The sequence below is a fragment of the Melozone crissalis genome, unplaced genomic scaffold (assembly GCF_028551555.1).
Source record: "Melozone crissalis strain CALT ecotype California unplaced genomic scaffold, PUWL_Pcris_2 ptg000027l_1, whole genome shotgun sequence".
Taxonomy (NCBI): domain Eukaryota; kingdom Metazoa; phylum Chordata; class Aves; order Passeriformes; family Passerellidae; genus Melozone; species Melozone crissalis.
The window spans coordinates 60,481,255-60,493,414 of NW_026535805.1; the positions used below are offsets into that span (position 1 = coordinate 60,481,255).

A 12,160-nucleotide genomic window follows, 5' to 3' on the forward strand; every position below is an offset into this window, starting at 1 on the left:
AGAAAGTGGCTTTTAAAGACCTGAAGTGCATAGGAAAGATGTCAGTGATTGCTCTGTCCTCTATTTCCCTCATACACTTCTTGCTGAAGGTGCTCACCTGATACTTTAATCACTCAAGACAAATACAAAATTACTAAAACCATTGTTTAAATGCATTGAAGGAAATAAGTACTTCCAGGCTATTACCCCACCACACTACAGAAATGTCTACTCAGACTGACATCTAAAAACAGTCCTCTGAGTCAGCTCTGCTCTGACACCCATGTCTGGGTCACTGCAGCACTTAGGCTGATCTAATGAAACCTGGCAGCCCTCAAACTGGTGCTACAGAATGCATTAGTGCATTCACAGGGCTTTGGGTCAGCTCAGAGAACATGCTGAACTCATGAATGTTGCCTGGGAATATGTGATGTAGATACACCCTGCAGGTACCTGTGCATTTTCTGAAAGCTATATATTTTAACTATTAAGATTTCTTGAAAGTTTAACATATGTTAAATGGTTCTGAGCATCTTTAATGCTTAGTGAAAGAGGGGATGCAAATATTTCACAGTCTTTAAAGTAGACAGAGAACTGCTTGTGGAATCAGTCTACACAAGGTATAAGAAATATGTGCCTAAGGCTGAACATACATTAAACTAGATTTCCCCTCATGGTGAAAACAACCATGCTGGTTCTCAAAAACCCCCACATTTTGTACAAACAAAAGTCAGTAGTTTCTCCTGATTTCAAGAAATGCTATCCTCTGTCTATTAATCTGAAGTAGTCAGTAATAGCCATTAACAACAAACACAAAAGTGTCACCAGCACTGTGAACCGCTGCAAGTAACACCAGTGTGACATCCCTCAAAATACCAGTATCCAGTGGCACAGAAAAAAAAAGAAAGAAAAATATTTAATTAACCACACTTGTACTGAGGGCAGAGCCATGGGCAGACCACATGGAAGCACCTAGTTTGAGCACCCCATGGCATGTTAATTTTTCAAGAAAGAAAAGATCCTATTTTCTATATTTCAGAAGTCTAATCCCTATATTTTCTAGTCATCCTAAGTGATCCCATTAAAATAGGCTTGATCAAAACCTTAGTGATTTATGCCTTTTATTATTTATCAAATAAGCTAAGGTATCTTTTATGTCCTAAACTTAAATTAACAGAGATGATCTTATGGTCTTACTGGAAGCTTTTGAAGAGAGAGATGAAGATGCAGAGTCATGGGAACGTGATCTTTCTCTTTTCATAGGACTTCTCTTTTCTGAAGTAGAACCTGTTTCATGAATGATAGTAAGGGAAAAGAAAATCAAAATATAATTTAGGTAAGCCTATAAGTCACAGCTATACTGTGAAAGTAAGGAGAAGTACAGACGGGTTTGTGTGGGATTTGGCCTCATCCTGACACTGTTTCCAGTGTGGAGAGTATCTGCTCCCACCACAGAATATCGGATCAGCCTATGGTCTAATTTACATGTGCTGAGCTGCAATAGCTTCACAAAAATCAGTGCTGCAACCAGGAGCTGGTAATATCTAGGCCTGTCTCAACCATGATTTCTCTTCCAACCCATGTCTTACATTTCTCACTAATCCGGTGTCAGGGAAAGCAGCAGGCAACAAGCTCTATTTTGTCAGTATGTTATGAAATTACCTCTTACCCCACACAGCTTTATGGCCAAATTATATCTCAGCTTTCAGAGATGAAAATCCTCAGGTGGATGGCCATCATTCACTTGAGATTCCTAGCTCAGGCTCCTAAGCTAAACTGCTTGTTTCTGTACAGTATTAACGTGATAAACTGAGACATAAGCACTGTCATCAGCAAACTTAGACTGTAAGCCTATCTCACATGTTCTGAGTTGGACTCTGGATGATCACACCATACTTCATGGACCAGGAGAGCAGCCTTAGACATCACAGGAGCCCATTTGACTCAGATCACATACAATCTCAGCATACTTCAACTAAATGGGCAGAACTGCTCATTGCAAGGAGTACCCATCACATCTGAAGCAGGCATCTCTTGAACACGCTTTGAGTATGACCTCAGGCATTTCATTCCTCTATGAAGAGTCCATATTGGATTAAAGAAAGTATTTTTGTTCAGCTTGTTCTGCTGTCATTTTCAGTGAGTAAGAACTTCCTAGGTGAACTTGGAAGGTAATTGGGTTTCTTCCTCCTCATAGTATAGAAAAAGAAATGAAGGCACGTTGTTTGAGATTTAAAATACTTTACAGGGATAAAAATCCTTTGTTTTCCATAGGCACAATAGATAATAAACAAAAGTGTAAAGAACTAATAAATAACTGATAATGTCCATCAATTATAACTCAAAAAAATGGGTAAATTATTGTTGGGTTTTACATATTTGTATGTTCTCAATTGGTTTCTTAAGAAATCATGAATTCACCAACTCTACACTGTTAATTTGAATTCATGGGCATTTTCAAGGAGAACTCAGAAGTTTCTGTGTTGAGATATATTTTCTATCCATACTATTTAACCCCTTACAAGGTAGGGACTACTCAGCTCTTTCCTTGAAAGGAATCTTTATCAGTGACATCATTGTAAGGATAGGTTCAGTAGCACCAGGAACAGTTGAGTTGGAGCTGCCACTGAGGGTAGGGATGCAGTCACTGCTGCTGCTTCTCAGACAGCAAATCTCACCCTTCCCTGCTGGGGAGGGAGATGCAGAGGGTCCTGGAACAGTGAGTGGAGTGTCACCTGAACAGTGAGTGTCACCTGGTGCTCCTACTCGAGCTGCACTTGGTGGCTGTCAGAACACACAGGGCAAAGGAAGAACACAGGAGGGAGCCAGAAAACAGGGAGAGAGAAACAGACACAGCAGTAGAACTGCAAGAAGTTAACAGGCATCACCAGCAGAAGGGTGAGGAAACAGAGGTTCAATGAGATGAAACAAAACTAAGGAGCAGAGCTCACTCAGTAAGACTAAAGTGAGAAAACCTCAACCATAAATTGCTGCTTTTGGCAATCATTTTCACTCATTTTACAGCTTCTTTTATTACCAGTAATAAAAAATACCTTCTGTTGCTATTTCTTCGTCTTCATTGTCAGTACTGCTTAGTTTCTCTGGGTCACTTTCTAACACATCATTCACAACTGGTTTCTCTGTGTGAATTTCTGAGCTCACAAAGTATGCTGCCAAACCAAGTTCTTGCTCCAGGCTTGTCCGTACCAAAGAAGATGAATTTATTAAACGTAGGTCACAGTATCTCAGTGATCTGGAGAGAAACAGGAGGAGCTACTATGAAAACTCACTGTAATCTACTGCCTTATCTCTTTGAGAAACACAGCCAAAGGGGAATTTTTTCACAATTAGCTTCAATGAGGGATGAGATAGAACACAGTATTTTGTGCTTAATAAGTTTACCACTGTGGTGCATACGCTTTTCTTTCTCTTAACCCAATTACACAACTTTATTTACTGCACTGAACATTAGCATCAGCATAAGAATAATCATTTGGATTCTAAACCTAACACACACAGAATAGGACTCAGTTGAACATACAAAAGCATTTAGTGCCCCAGGGCATCCTGTCTCTCTTCCAGCTGCCATTCCAGAAGGCACTCCACACATCCTGGGGCACACATAGAAACATCATCAGCAGATTTCTCAGCTACCCTAAAGAAACCTAAGCAGCTATACTTAAGCAGATATACTTATTTTTTTTTAACATACCCATTCTCTCCTCTAAACCGGGATAACTCTTATAATATTTTTGAAGCTATTTATGTCTTTGTATAAACAGAAGTTTATTATCAATAATATGGAGTTTGCATTTATGATACAAAAACTGCCCCAAAAATGGCAAAGAAACACCTTGATACTGAAATCTGTTCTCCTCTGACACAAGTAATCACACAGTTAATCCTTAGCTATTTGATAAGCAATGGATAAAACACTGCCACTGAGAAAAGAGTGGATCTTCTTACCGTGGCAAAGATTCCCCTTGTGGATCCATCCCACTAAAAATCAATATGCAAGGCAAACCTTCCAATTCCAAATAGGTCTGTGGCCTCCAATCTACATCCTCAATTTTCTGCCAGATCTGTACAAGGTAGAGAAACCCTGTTGGACATATCTATATGTTGGACTTATCTGTAACTATATAAGAAGTTTATATATACATATATTTGAGATATATCTATATCAAATAAAAAGACAGTAAGACATACTTTATCATCCATTATAATAATCCACTTGTACAGTGGAAGACAAGCCACACTACAGAGCCCAACTCAAAAGAGATAGTTCTCACAGTTTCTAGAGCATTACAGGCAGCAGTCTGCCTGCTGTTAGTCTGAGCACATTGGGACAGTATGTTCCAGCCTGCATAGATAGCACTGAGACCAGGGCATATGACAAATATGGCACAATGGAGAGTAAAGCTGAGCAGGAGTTTTGGGGAAGAGAATACAGAGGCTTCTTGAGGCAGATAATATATGGATGTCTGAGTCCAAGGAAGAAACTAAGCTAGAAATGAGAGTTTTTCACTTTAGAGGAACAGGAGAAAGTTGGAAGTGTTCAACACACACCACTGTCCCTATTTACAACCCCCTGGAGTCTCCCACTCTTCCCTAAAGCTATCAGTTTTCCTGGTAACTTTATGAGAAATCTGACATGTCCATATATTGTTTGACTGCTCAGCCTCAGGCTGTATTGCTTTACTCACCAGTCAGTCCTTTCTGCAGTGAGACTGATCTACAGATAAGGAGCATCTATGTTGTGATCAACAGTGCAACAACTCACCTCCGACATCTACTCATGTTCCCCTCTATATGTGTCAGAGAACATAATCAGGATGTGACTCAGAACTAATTCTGATTTTTCAGGGTAAGTGGTGCCTAATTAATAGCAGAATGAGATCAGCATTAGGCTCTGGATCTCAAATGACTTCATCTAATGTATTGGATCAAACGGAGTAAACAGTGTAACATATATAGATATTACAACATTCTAGAGGAAATACATTTTTGCCTTGGAGATCAGAAGATGGTAATTTTATGAAGAGTAAAGGACACTTTTTTTAAACAGATGACCCACGCTTCTGGACTTAAAGGATATAAATTAATCCATAAACCAAAACATGATTCAGAAAGCATAAAATCCCAAACTGTGAACACCGGGCTGCTCTAGGATCCATAACTACCATCACTGATCAAGCAAATCGGTCTTTCAGTCCCCTGCTGATGACAAGAATAATTTAACTATCAACTAGTCACTGATTAAAACCTTTTTGCACTGTGATGTTTTTGTGAGAATATTTAGCTAAAACTGAACATTTTATTTGGCTTTTTAATGTATTTCTCATAGTCCCTTTAGATAAAAGCATTTCGGCTGTTTCTGAGGGTTGCTACTGGAAGTCAAGTGCTAACTGTATTAGTTAATACTTCACTGAGCATTAACCACAGGCAGGACAGGAGAGGTGTCACAGAGAGTATGTGTAAAAGGTAAAAGTCATGCTCCTCATTGCAGTTTTTGGTTTTACTTTAGGACTGCACACTTCAGCTCATGGCTATAACTGTCACCAGTAAAGTCTTCCCACCTACCCATCTAAGGAAGCTTCCCAGCACATGCCATTCTGCAATTTACCTTCAGTTGTTCCACAAAGTGCTTCCCAATGGTGATTCCAGAATTAGGATTTCCCAGGATTATTTCAAAGCTATCTTCAAGGGCTAGTCTTTCCCTTACATTATACAGACGTTCATATGCCACTGCAGCCAGAGGGACACATGGAATTCTCAACACGACCATGAGGCCGTGGCCACTAGGACATTGCCTTGAAGAGTTTATTAGATTTTGGGTGATTTCCAGAGTTTCAACTGAGGTGTAATTCTTCATCTGAGAAAGACCACACACTGCCATCATAGCTGCAGAGTAGTGTTGGATGAGGACAAAAGTCCTTATCACTGCACTGTGTAATCTGGGGAACCTGAAATAAATGGTGAATTAAAGAGTATAAAGGGTGATGCGAAAAAGTTATTTTTTACAAAATATAGTAAACTCAGGATTTTCTCCTGTAATGAATCCTTTGTATCTACTATACAACAGAATCTCATCAATTGCAGTTGTAGAGTATTTGCAAGGCACCATTTCACAATCAGAACTGATGTTGTCTCATCATTTCTCCTCATAAAAGTTTACAAAGCAAGTAGTCCAGTAAAGTTACATCACTTTAGTTTATCCATACCTTACTGCTGTTACAAAATTTATCATACAATATTAGTGGAGGCACTCAGTAATAGCGTCAAACAAAATTACATTTTCTTATCAATAAGAATAGTATTCTTAATTGTGTGCCATTCTTAAGGGGCAGAGAAAGATTGGGTGTTTCTCTTGTTTTATTAGTGAAGCCCTGAACCAATTTACTCTTGTGTTCAAGAGGACTGAATATGTAGGCAGCAATGGCTTGCTCAGAATTGTGACTATGGCTTGCTGTGAAGATTTTATTTCTGATTTATGTGTACCTGCCACAGTGATGTATCTAACTTCTCTTTGTGTTCCAAGTGCAGTATACTCAAAATCAAAATCAGCCAGGGCCAGCAAGTGATAATATTGGACAAAAGTAATAACACATTTAAAATTATGTGATGATACAATGGTAGATTATTACAATATAGAGGAGTTACAGGTCACAACAAGAACATATTGTAAATTGGGCTAAGCAGTGTGCATGCTCATAGTAAGAGACAGCCTCAACTGATGACACTGCAGGCCCAGTATTTACTAAATACATAGGAGAAAATTAGAGCAGGTGAAATGCCTTGCATATGTAAATGATGTGTAAGACAGAGAGAAGTAAAATAAATAAATAAATAAAATGGTCTTCTAGCTAATTACTCAAGGCCATAAAAAGGACTTCCCAAGTTTCCCATGTGAAGCAAAGGAGGGCCCCATACCTCTTTCCCAAAGCCATGACCATTGCTTCAAAAGAGCTGTCGTACCGGAGCAGTGGAATGCTATGTCCAGAGAGGGTGGACTCAATGAACTCTGACAGTCCAAAGTATTTCTTGTTTTCATGGTATAAATCTACACCCTAGAGCAAATGAAGCAATCAAAATACAAGGATAAAGTCTATCAATAATTAATTTATGAGTGATTAACTATTGGTATCTTAATATACTTACATTCTCTAATAAACATACATCTACTCAGACATATTAAAGCAAGAAGAGAAAGAAACAGAATTAGCTATTTTGAGAGAATGAAAATTTCACCAAATTTTTCCTCATTTCTTTCTCTCTCCTCATAAATCCAAACACACAGACAGACCAGCTATATAAACTAAATATGCACATATATGAAGAAAATCCATGTATGCACATATATTTATGCAGTAATGCACTAAAGACAGAACTGAAGATGATTTCCATTTATGTAGCTCAAAAATATTGAGCAGAGCTACTAAAGTTTATGGAAAATATAAAAGGAATAAAGAAAAAGAAAGCTAGAAAGGACAAAAAAGGAAAAATTACCTTGCCACAGACTGAACAGGATGTCATGCAAACTTCACTCTTGTTTACAAAAATCATGGGGACTTCATTGTTTTATTAAGTACATAAATGGAAAATAACTCATGAAAAGCTCAGAAAAGCACCTCAAAGCATCCATCTTACATTGCTGTATGAAGAAGGCCAGTGGATCTCATTGTAAGGGCTGATATGAGTGTGCTGTGTCTGCAGCGCGTAGGGGAAGGAAGTCACGTGGAGGGTCACAATATTTGGTGCCTCTTTCACCTCCCTGCAGTTCAACAGTCTATCAACAAGTCCCGCCGACAGCTCTGTTTGAGGATAAAGACTATGCATAGCACTGCAAAAAAAGAAACCCAGAACTCTCCAAAGTGATCAGCAAAACGGAATATTTGTGTCTGTAATAGCTTAAACCTGGATGTGAAATCAAAGTTACAGGAATTTAGGATTCTTCTTGGACCTTGAAATTGTTGCAGAGAAGAAAATGTAAATTATTTCACTGCAAGTAAAAATTTTGGTGATTCTGATAAGCTGTCTAACTAGCAAATTACCAATCCCTTGCCGCTACCAGAATATGAGAGATAAAGTAGGAAAGGAAGCTAACGTGGAAGTTACCAATAGACATAGTCCTGTAGTAACTTTGGTCAGATTGTTAGTGCTGCCCTTAACAAAGGATAGTTCTAACCTACAAAATCAAGATAGAAAAGTACAGATGATAAGTCAGTATGATAGAAAAAGAGAAAAAATGAATAGTTATTCTTAGAGCAAATCACAGTATCATGGAATACTGACAGTCAATTCCTTGCTCCTGAGCAAAATTTCAGTCCAAATTAATTGAATTTTTGGCATTTACCTGCCTATTTATCTTTATTAGACAGAAAACAGAGTTGAGCAGCAACATAGGTACATCCCTACCGCTCAAGGAATGAATGAATAAATGCCTCAAAGGCTGGGACAGCTGTAAAAGTCCATGTAAGTTCCCAAGACAGGGAAGCTGAACAGGAAACCCTCAGATGCAGTTTCATTGAAAGTCATCTTTGTTAACCTGCATTCACAAGTAAGATTCCAGTGTTTGGTTTCAGAAACACTACCACAATCCCAAAGTTGGAATATGTTGGTGTTTCTGGAGTTCAGAATGTTTTCCAACCTCCCCAAGAGCCTCAGAACCAGACAGCAAAAGCAGCCCCACTTGTCAGCAGGCAGGTTGTTGAGAATCTATGGAAACAGAGCTCTGTGAGGGAAGAGGGAAGCAATGAGTTATGTGAGTGAGCTGATGGGGAACTTGGTAAACACTGGACAGGAACCTTTCTCTTTTCCTCAGAACTCTACCTGGCATCACTAAGAATCCACAGAAGCTTTCAATTCTTACAAGTCATTGATTTTGGATAGAAAAGAACTGCAAAACTTCCAGTCAGTTAAAAAAATAGGCAGCAGTGTTGGCTCACCACTTTCTACTCACTGGGTTGAGGTTTTGCAAATTTTACAGCCCAGAGGACAGTAACAGAGGATGAGGAGCTCTGTGTACTTTCACTGAACAAAGGACAAACAGCCAAAAAAAATAATAGCTGTAATGAAAGTAGATAAGAATGGGGAGCAAAAAAAGCTGAAATGTTCTACTGAGGCACAATATAATAAGCAGGGTAAGACTAAATCATGAAGGACCTTAAAACATGTTTATTCAATGCATGGGGAAGTAGAGCTAGCAGAAAGTTGCAAACAAAGATGAAGGAAGGGATAAATCTGAAAATTAATCCTGAGAGATAATGCAGATAATAATAATTTCTCTAAAAACAAGTTTCAATTTTCTTACCTCATTAGATCCCAGTGTGCGTGATCATGGATTAGGACAAACAGTGTGTGTGGATTCTGCATAGAGTTTTGTAAAAAGATTTTGAATTTAATTTGGGCTTCTGCATCTAATTTCATAACATACTGTTCCACTCTCTGCTTTGTAAGGTGTTCCTTTTCTAATCCAAGTTCTAATAATATACCTAAAAGAACAGAACAAGTGTCAGTATTTCTGAAAATGACTACATCTAAGAATATTGTGTAAATCTAAAATAAAGCTAACTAATGAGCACCTGAGTGCCAGAGATGAAATAAAGTCTGTTGGTAAGTCACTTCAGAGGGTGGAACACAAATCAAGAAATCAATTTTCTCGAAGGAGCCCAAATCAAGATTTTGAGTGCTGGAGTCAGCAATTGAGCAAATATGAGACAGCAATTTCTGAGCCACTGCTAGCTGGAATGGACGGATTTGATGTCGTTCAATCTCATAACCTGGAAAAAGGCAAAATTCTGTTTAGATATATGCCCAAAGTCCAATCTAATGTAAAATGTTAAGAGTCTGGCAAAGAGTAACTGATCTACCCTTTAAAGTATTTTGCTTATTTACAGGAGTTCATTTATGAAAATCTATAGAGAATATGCGAAGAAATCTTTCTGCATTTGGACATACTGGTCCTGTAAAGTGTCTGAGACCTAAAAGTGAATTTAAACAATAGCATTCTGCTACCAAAGAAGTAAAACTTACAGCTTCAAACACTGTAACACCAGTGGAATGAAGCAGAACATCCATCAGTGTAAATCTGAATATTCCAAGACATGAGTTGCAGTTTGCCTCAGGACCTCTCCTTTCTGGGCTCTGCCCAGAGGGATCTCACTGTGCACCCAGAACTTGGTGTCCAGTGCCCTACTCTGTTACCTCTTTAGAACATCCTCCTTACTCACTTGTACACACAGCTGTTCCAGCTCCATTCACTGCTGTTGGTTTATTCACTGAAGCAGAAAGCGATGAAGAGATGTGCCCTTGGTTTTCTTGATAAAATTTTTCCAGCAAAAGATCAATGTCACCCTCTGTCAAAGGGAAGGGATAGTGGAATAAACATCCGTGTTAATAAGATCTGCATTTCATATTGATTTTGTTTTGTAAATCTTAAAAACTTTATATATATATATATATTTGCTAGCTATCCTGCCCTTGGCTTATTGGCTGTTTTATACAGGAACCCTGTTGTTATTTTCTATTGCATCTCTTTTTACAGAGTATCACTAGTAAAATGAAAACCAGACCAGAGAATGACAAACCCTCTCTGCAGACCAGCTAGGACATTTATGGAATGTGGTAGAAAACTAACCTTAAGGCCTTGATGCAAACCAGCAACAACAATGACATGAAACTGGCTTAGTTTATGTTCAGACCATGGATCCATACTGTTCACTAACAAGGATTACAAGGAAGTTGAGAAACATCTGATAAACATTTTTAAAACTCTAACATTTTTGAGAGACAGAAAGAAAAATAATTTCTAATACAGCCAAAAGAAAAACACGAGTCAATGCTGAAGCAAGCAAGGTGTATTTTATTGAAGTATTGCATATCTGCAAACATACCCATTTCTATAGAGCCGGGGCCCTAGTTAGAGATGAAAGCTGTGCAGAGTACAATGTGCCTGATCCAGGCATTAGTATTTTCTCAGCAGTGGAAAAGATGTTTGATCATGTCTGCAGTGAGCTCAGAAGGGCAGGGCCCTCTGAGATGCAGAGCAGTCCAGTGAATATGGGTGACAACTATTTTTAGGATGCTCATTTACCTGTTCTGCTACACAACAGCTAAACAATAACAACTAAACAATAATGTTGCTAAACAATAGCAGCTGCAGAGAACTCTATATCTCTCTGTGGTTCTCTGATTTTGAGAACCATGCTTTGAAGATACTAAGATAAACAATACATGACTGCAAGATGATTTAAGGAAAATTAGATTCCCTTAAGTGACCACTCAAAAGACCATGACGCATTCAGAAGGGTTCTTGTGATCTATTTACCAACATGATGTGAATGGCAAAGAAGACTGTGACATCTCATTAATCCTGACAAATATGCTGCATTTTCCCTAGTTGTGATTTAACCTTCCACACAGCTTGATCTATCCCCACATAATCCTGCCTGTTGTAATTCTCAGTACACTCACTTAAAAAATGATCCAGTCTCTCTGCAATTTTCCTCTCTGTCCCAGGCATCACAATCAGGTTTAAAGTATGGAATGTTGAAGGGGCAAATCCCATCTTTCATAAAATAGCTCTGATCTATTCTGCTCTAAATGCTTAGGGCAAAAGAATTTATACATTCATATGCATATGGATTTATGTAATGTAAGGATGGATTTGCATAGTTAAGAATAATATGCTCAGCTGTTTACTGGCCTATTTTTATGAAACCAATGGATTTTAGAAACTGACGCTTTTAGGAGGAATTTCAATTCAACTGTACTTTCATAACTTTATCCTGCATTTTTCATGTATTTCTAAGAGTGTCTTCCTTCTGGTAAGGAAATGAGCACAGGTGTTTTCCCAGATTTAGAAGTTTCAGGGATTTGGAAACATGCCTCTTTACAATTTGTTAGGTACCTGGGCAGAGTGTGCTAAAGAAGGACCCCAGAGTTTCCACCTTCCCTGTGACCAGCTGATAGTTAACTTCTTTCTGGTAGTCTGAAGGACTGAGCATGCTCTCAGACAGAACTCTTGCCTGATACTTTCCTAAAAGACAAAAAAAATTTAAAAAAAAAAAAAAAAAAGGAATTTTGAAAACTCTTCAAACTAGTTAAGAATGTTCCTCTAAGTCATAATAAAAATACTCTACAACTAAATGAATACCACACATACAAAAATGGCAGAGAT

General features: G+C 38.3%; 1 protein-coding gene across 1 annotated transcript in view; it reads right to left on the bottom strand.

The window, feature by feature from the left end:
• Positions 1-12,160, bottom strand: part of GREB1 (growth regulating estrogen receptor binding 1) — a 55,075-nt gene that overhangs the window by 23,590 nt on the left and 19,325 nt on the right. The window contains exons 11-20 of the mRNA XM_054279605.1: positions 11,891-12,019; positions 10,212-10,337; positions 9,564-9,761; positions 9,293-9,473; positions 7,630-7,822; positions 6,913-7,049; positions 5,606-5,945; positions 3,946-4,061; positions 3,033-3,232; positions 1,177-1,266 (exon numbers count right to left, since the gene is read on the bottom strand). Of these exons, the coding sequence (XP_054135580.1) occupies positions 1,177-1,266; positions 3,033-3,232; positions 3,946-4,061; positions 5,606-5,945; positions 6,913-7,049; positions 7,630-7,822; positions 9,293-9,473; positions 9,564-9,761; positions 10,212-10,337; positions 11,891-12,019 (1,710 nt within the window). The remainder of the gene's footprint in view (positions 1-1,176; positions 1,267-3,032; positions 3,233-3,945; positions 4,062-5,605; positions 5,946-6,912; positions 7,050-7,629; positions 7,823-9,292; positions 9,474-9,563; positions 9,762-10,211; positions 10,338-11,890; positions 12,020-12,160) is intronic.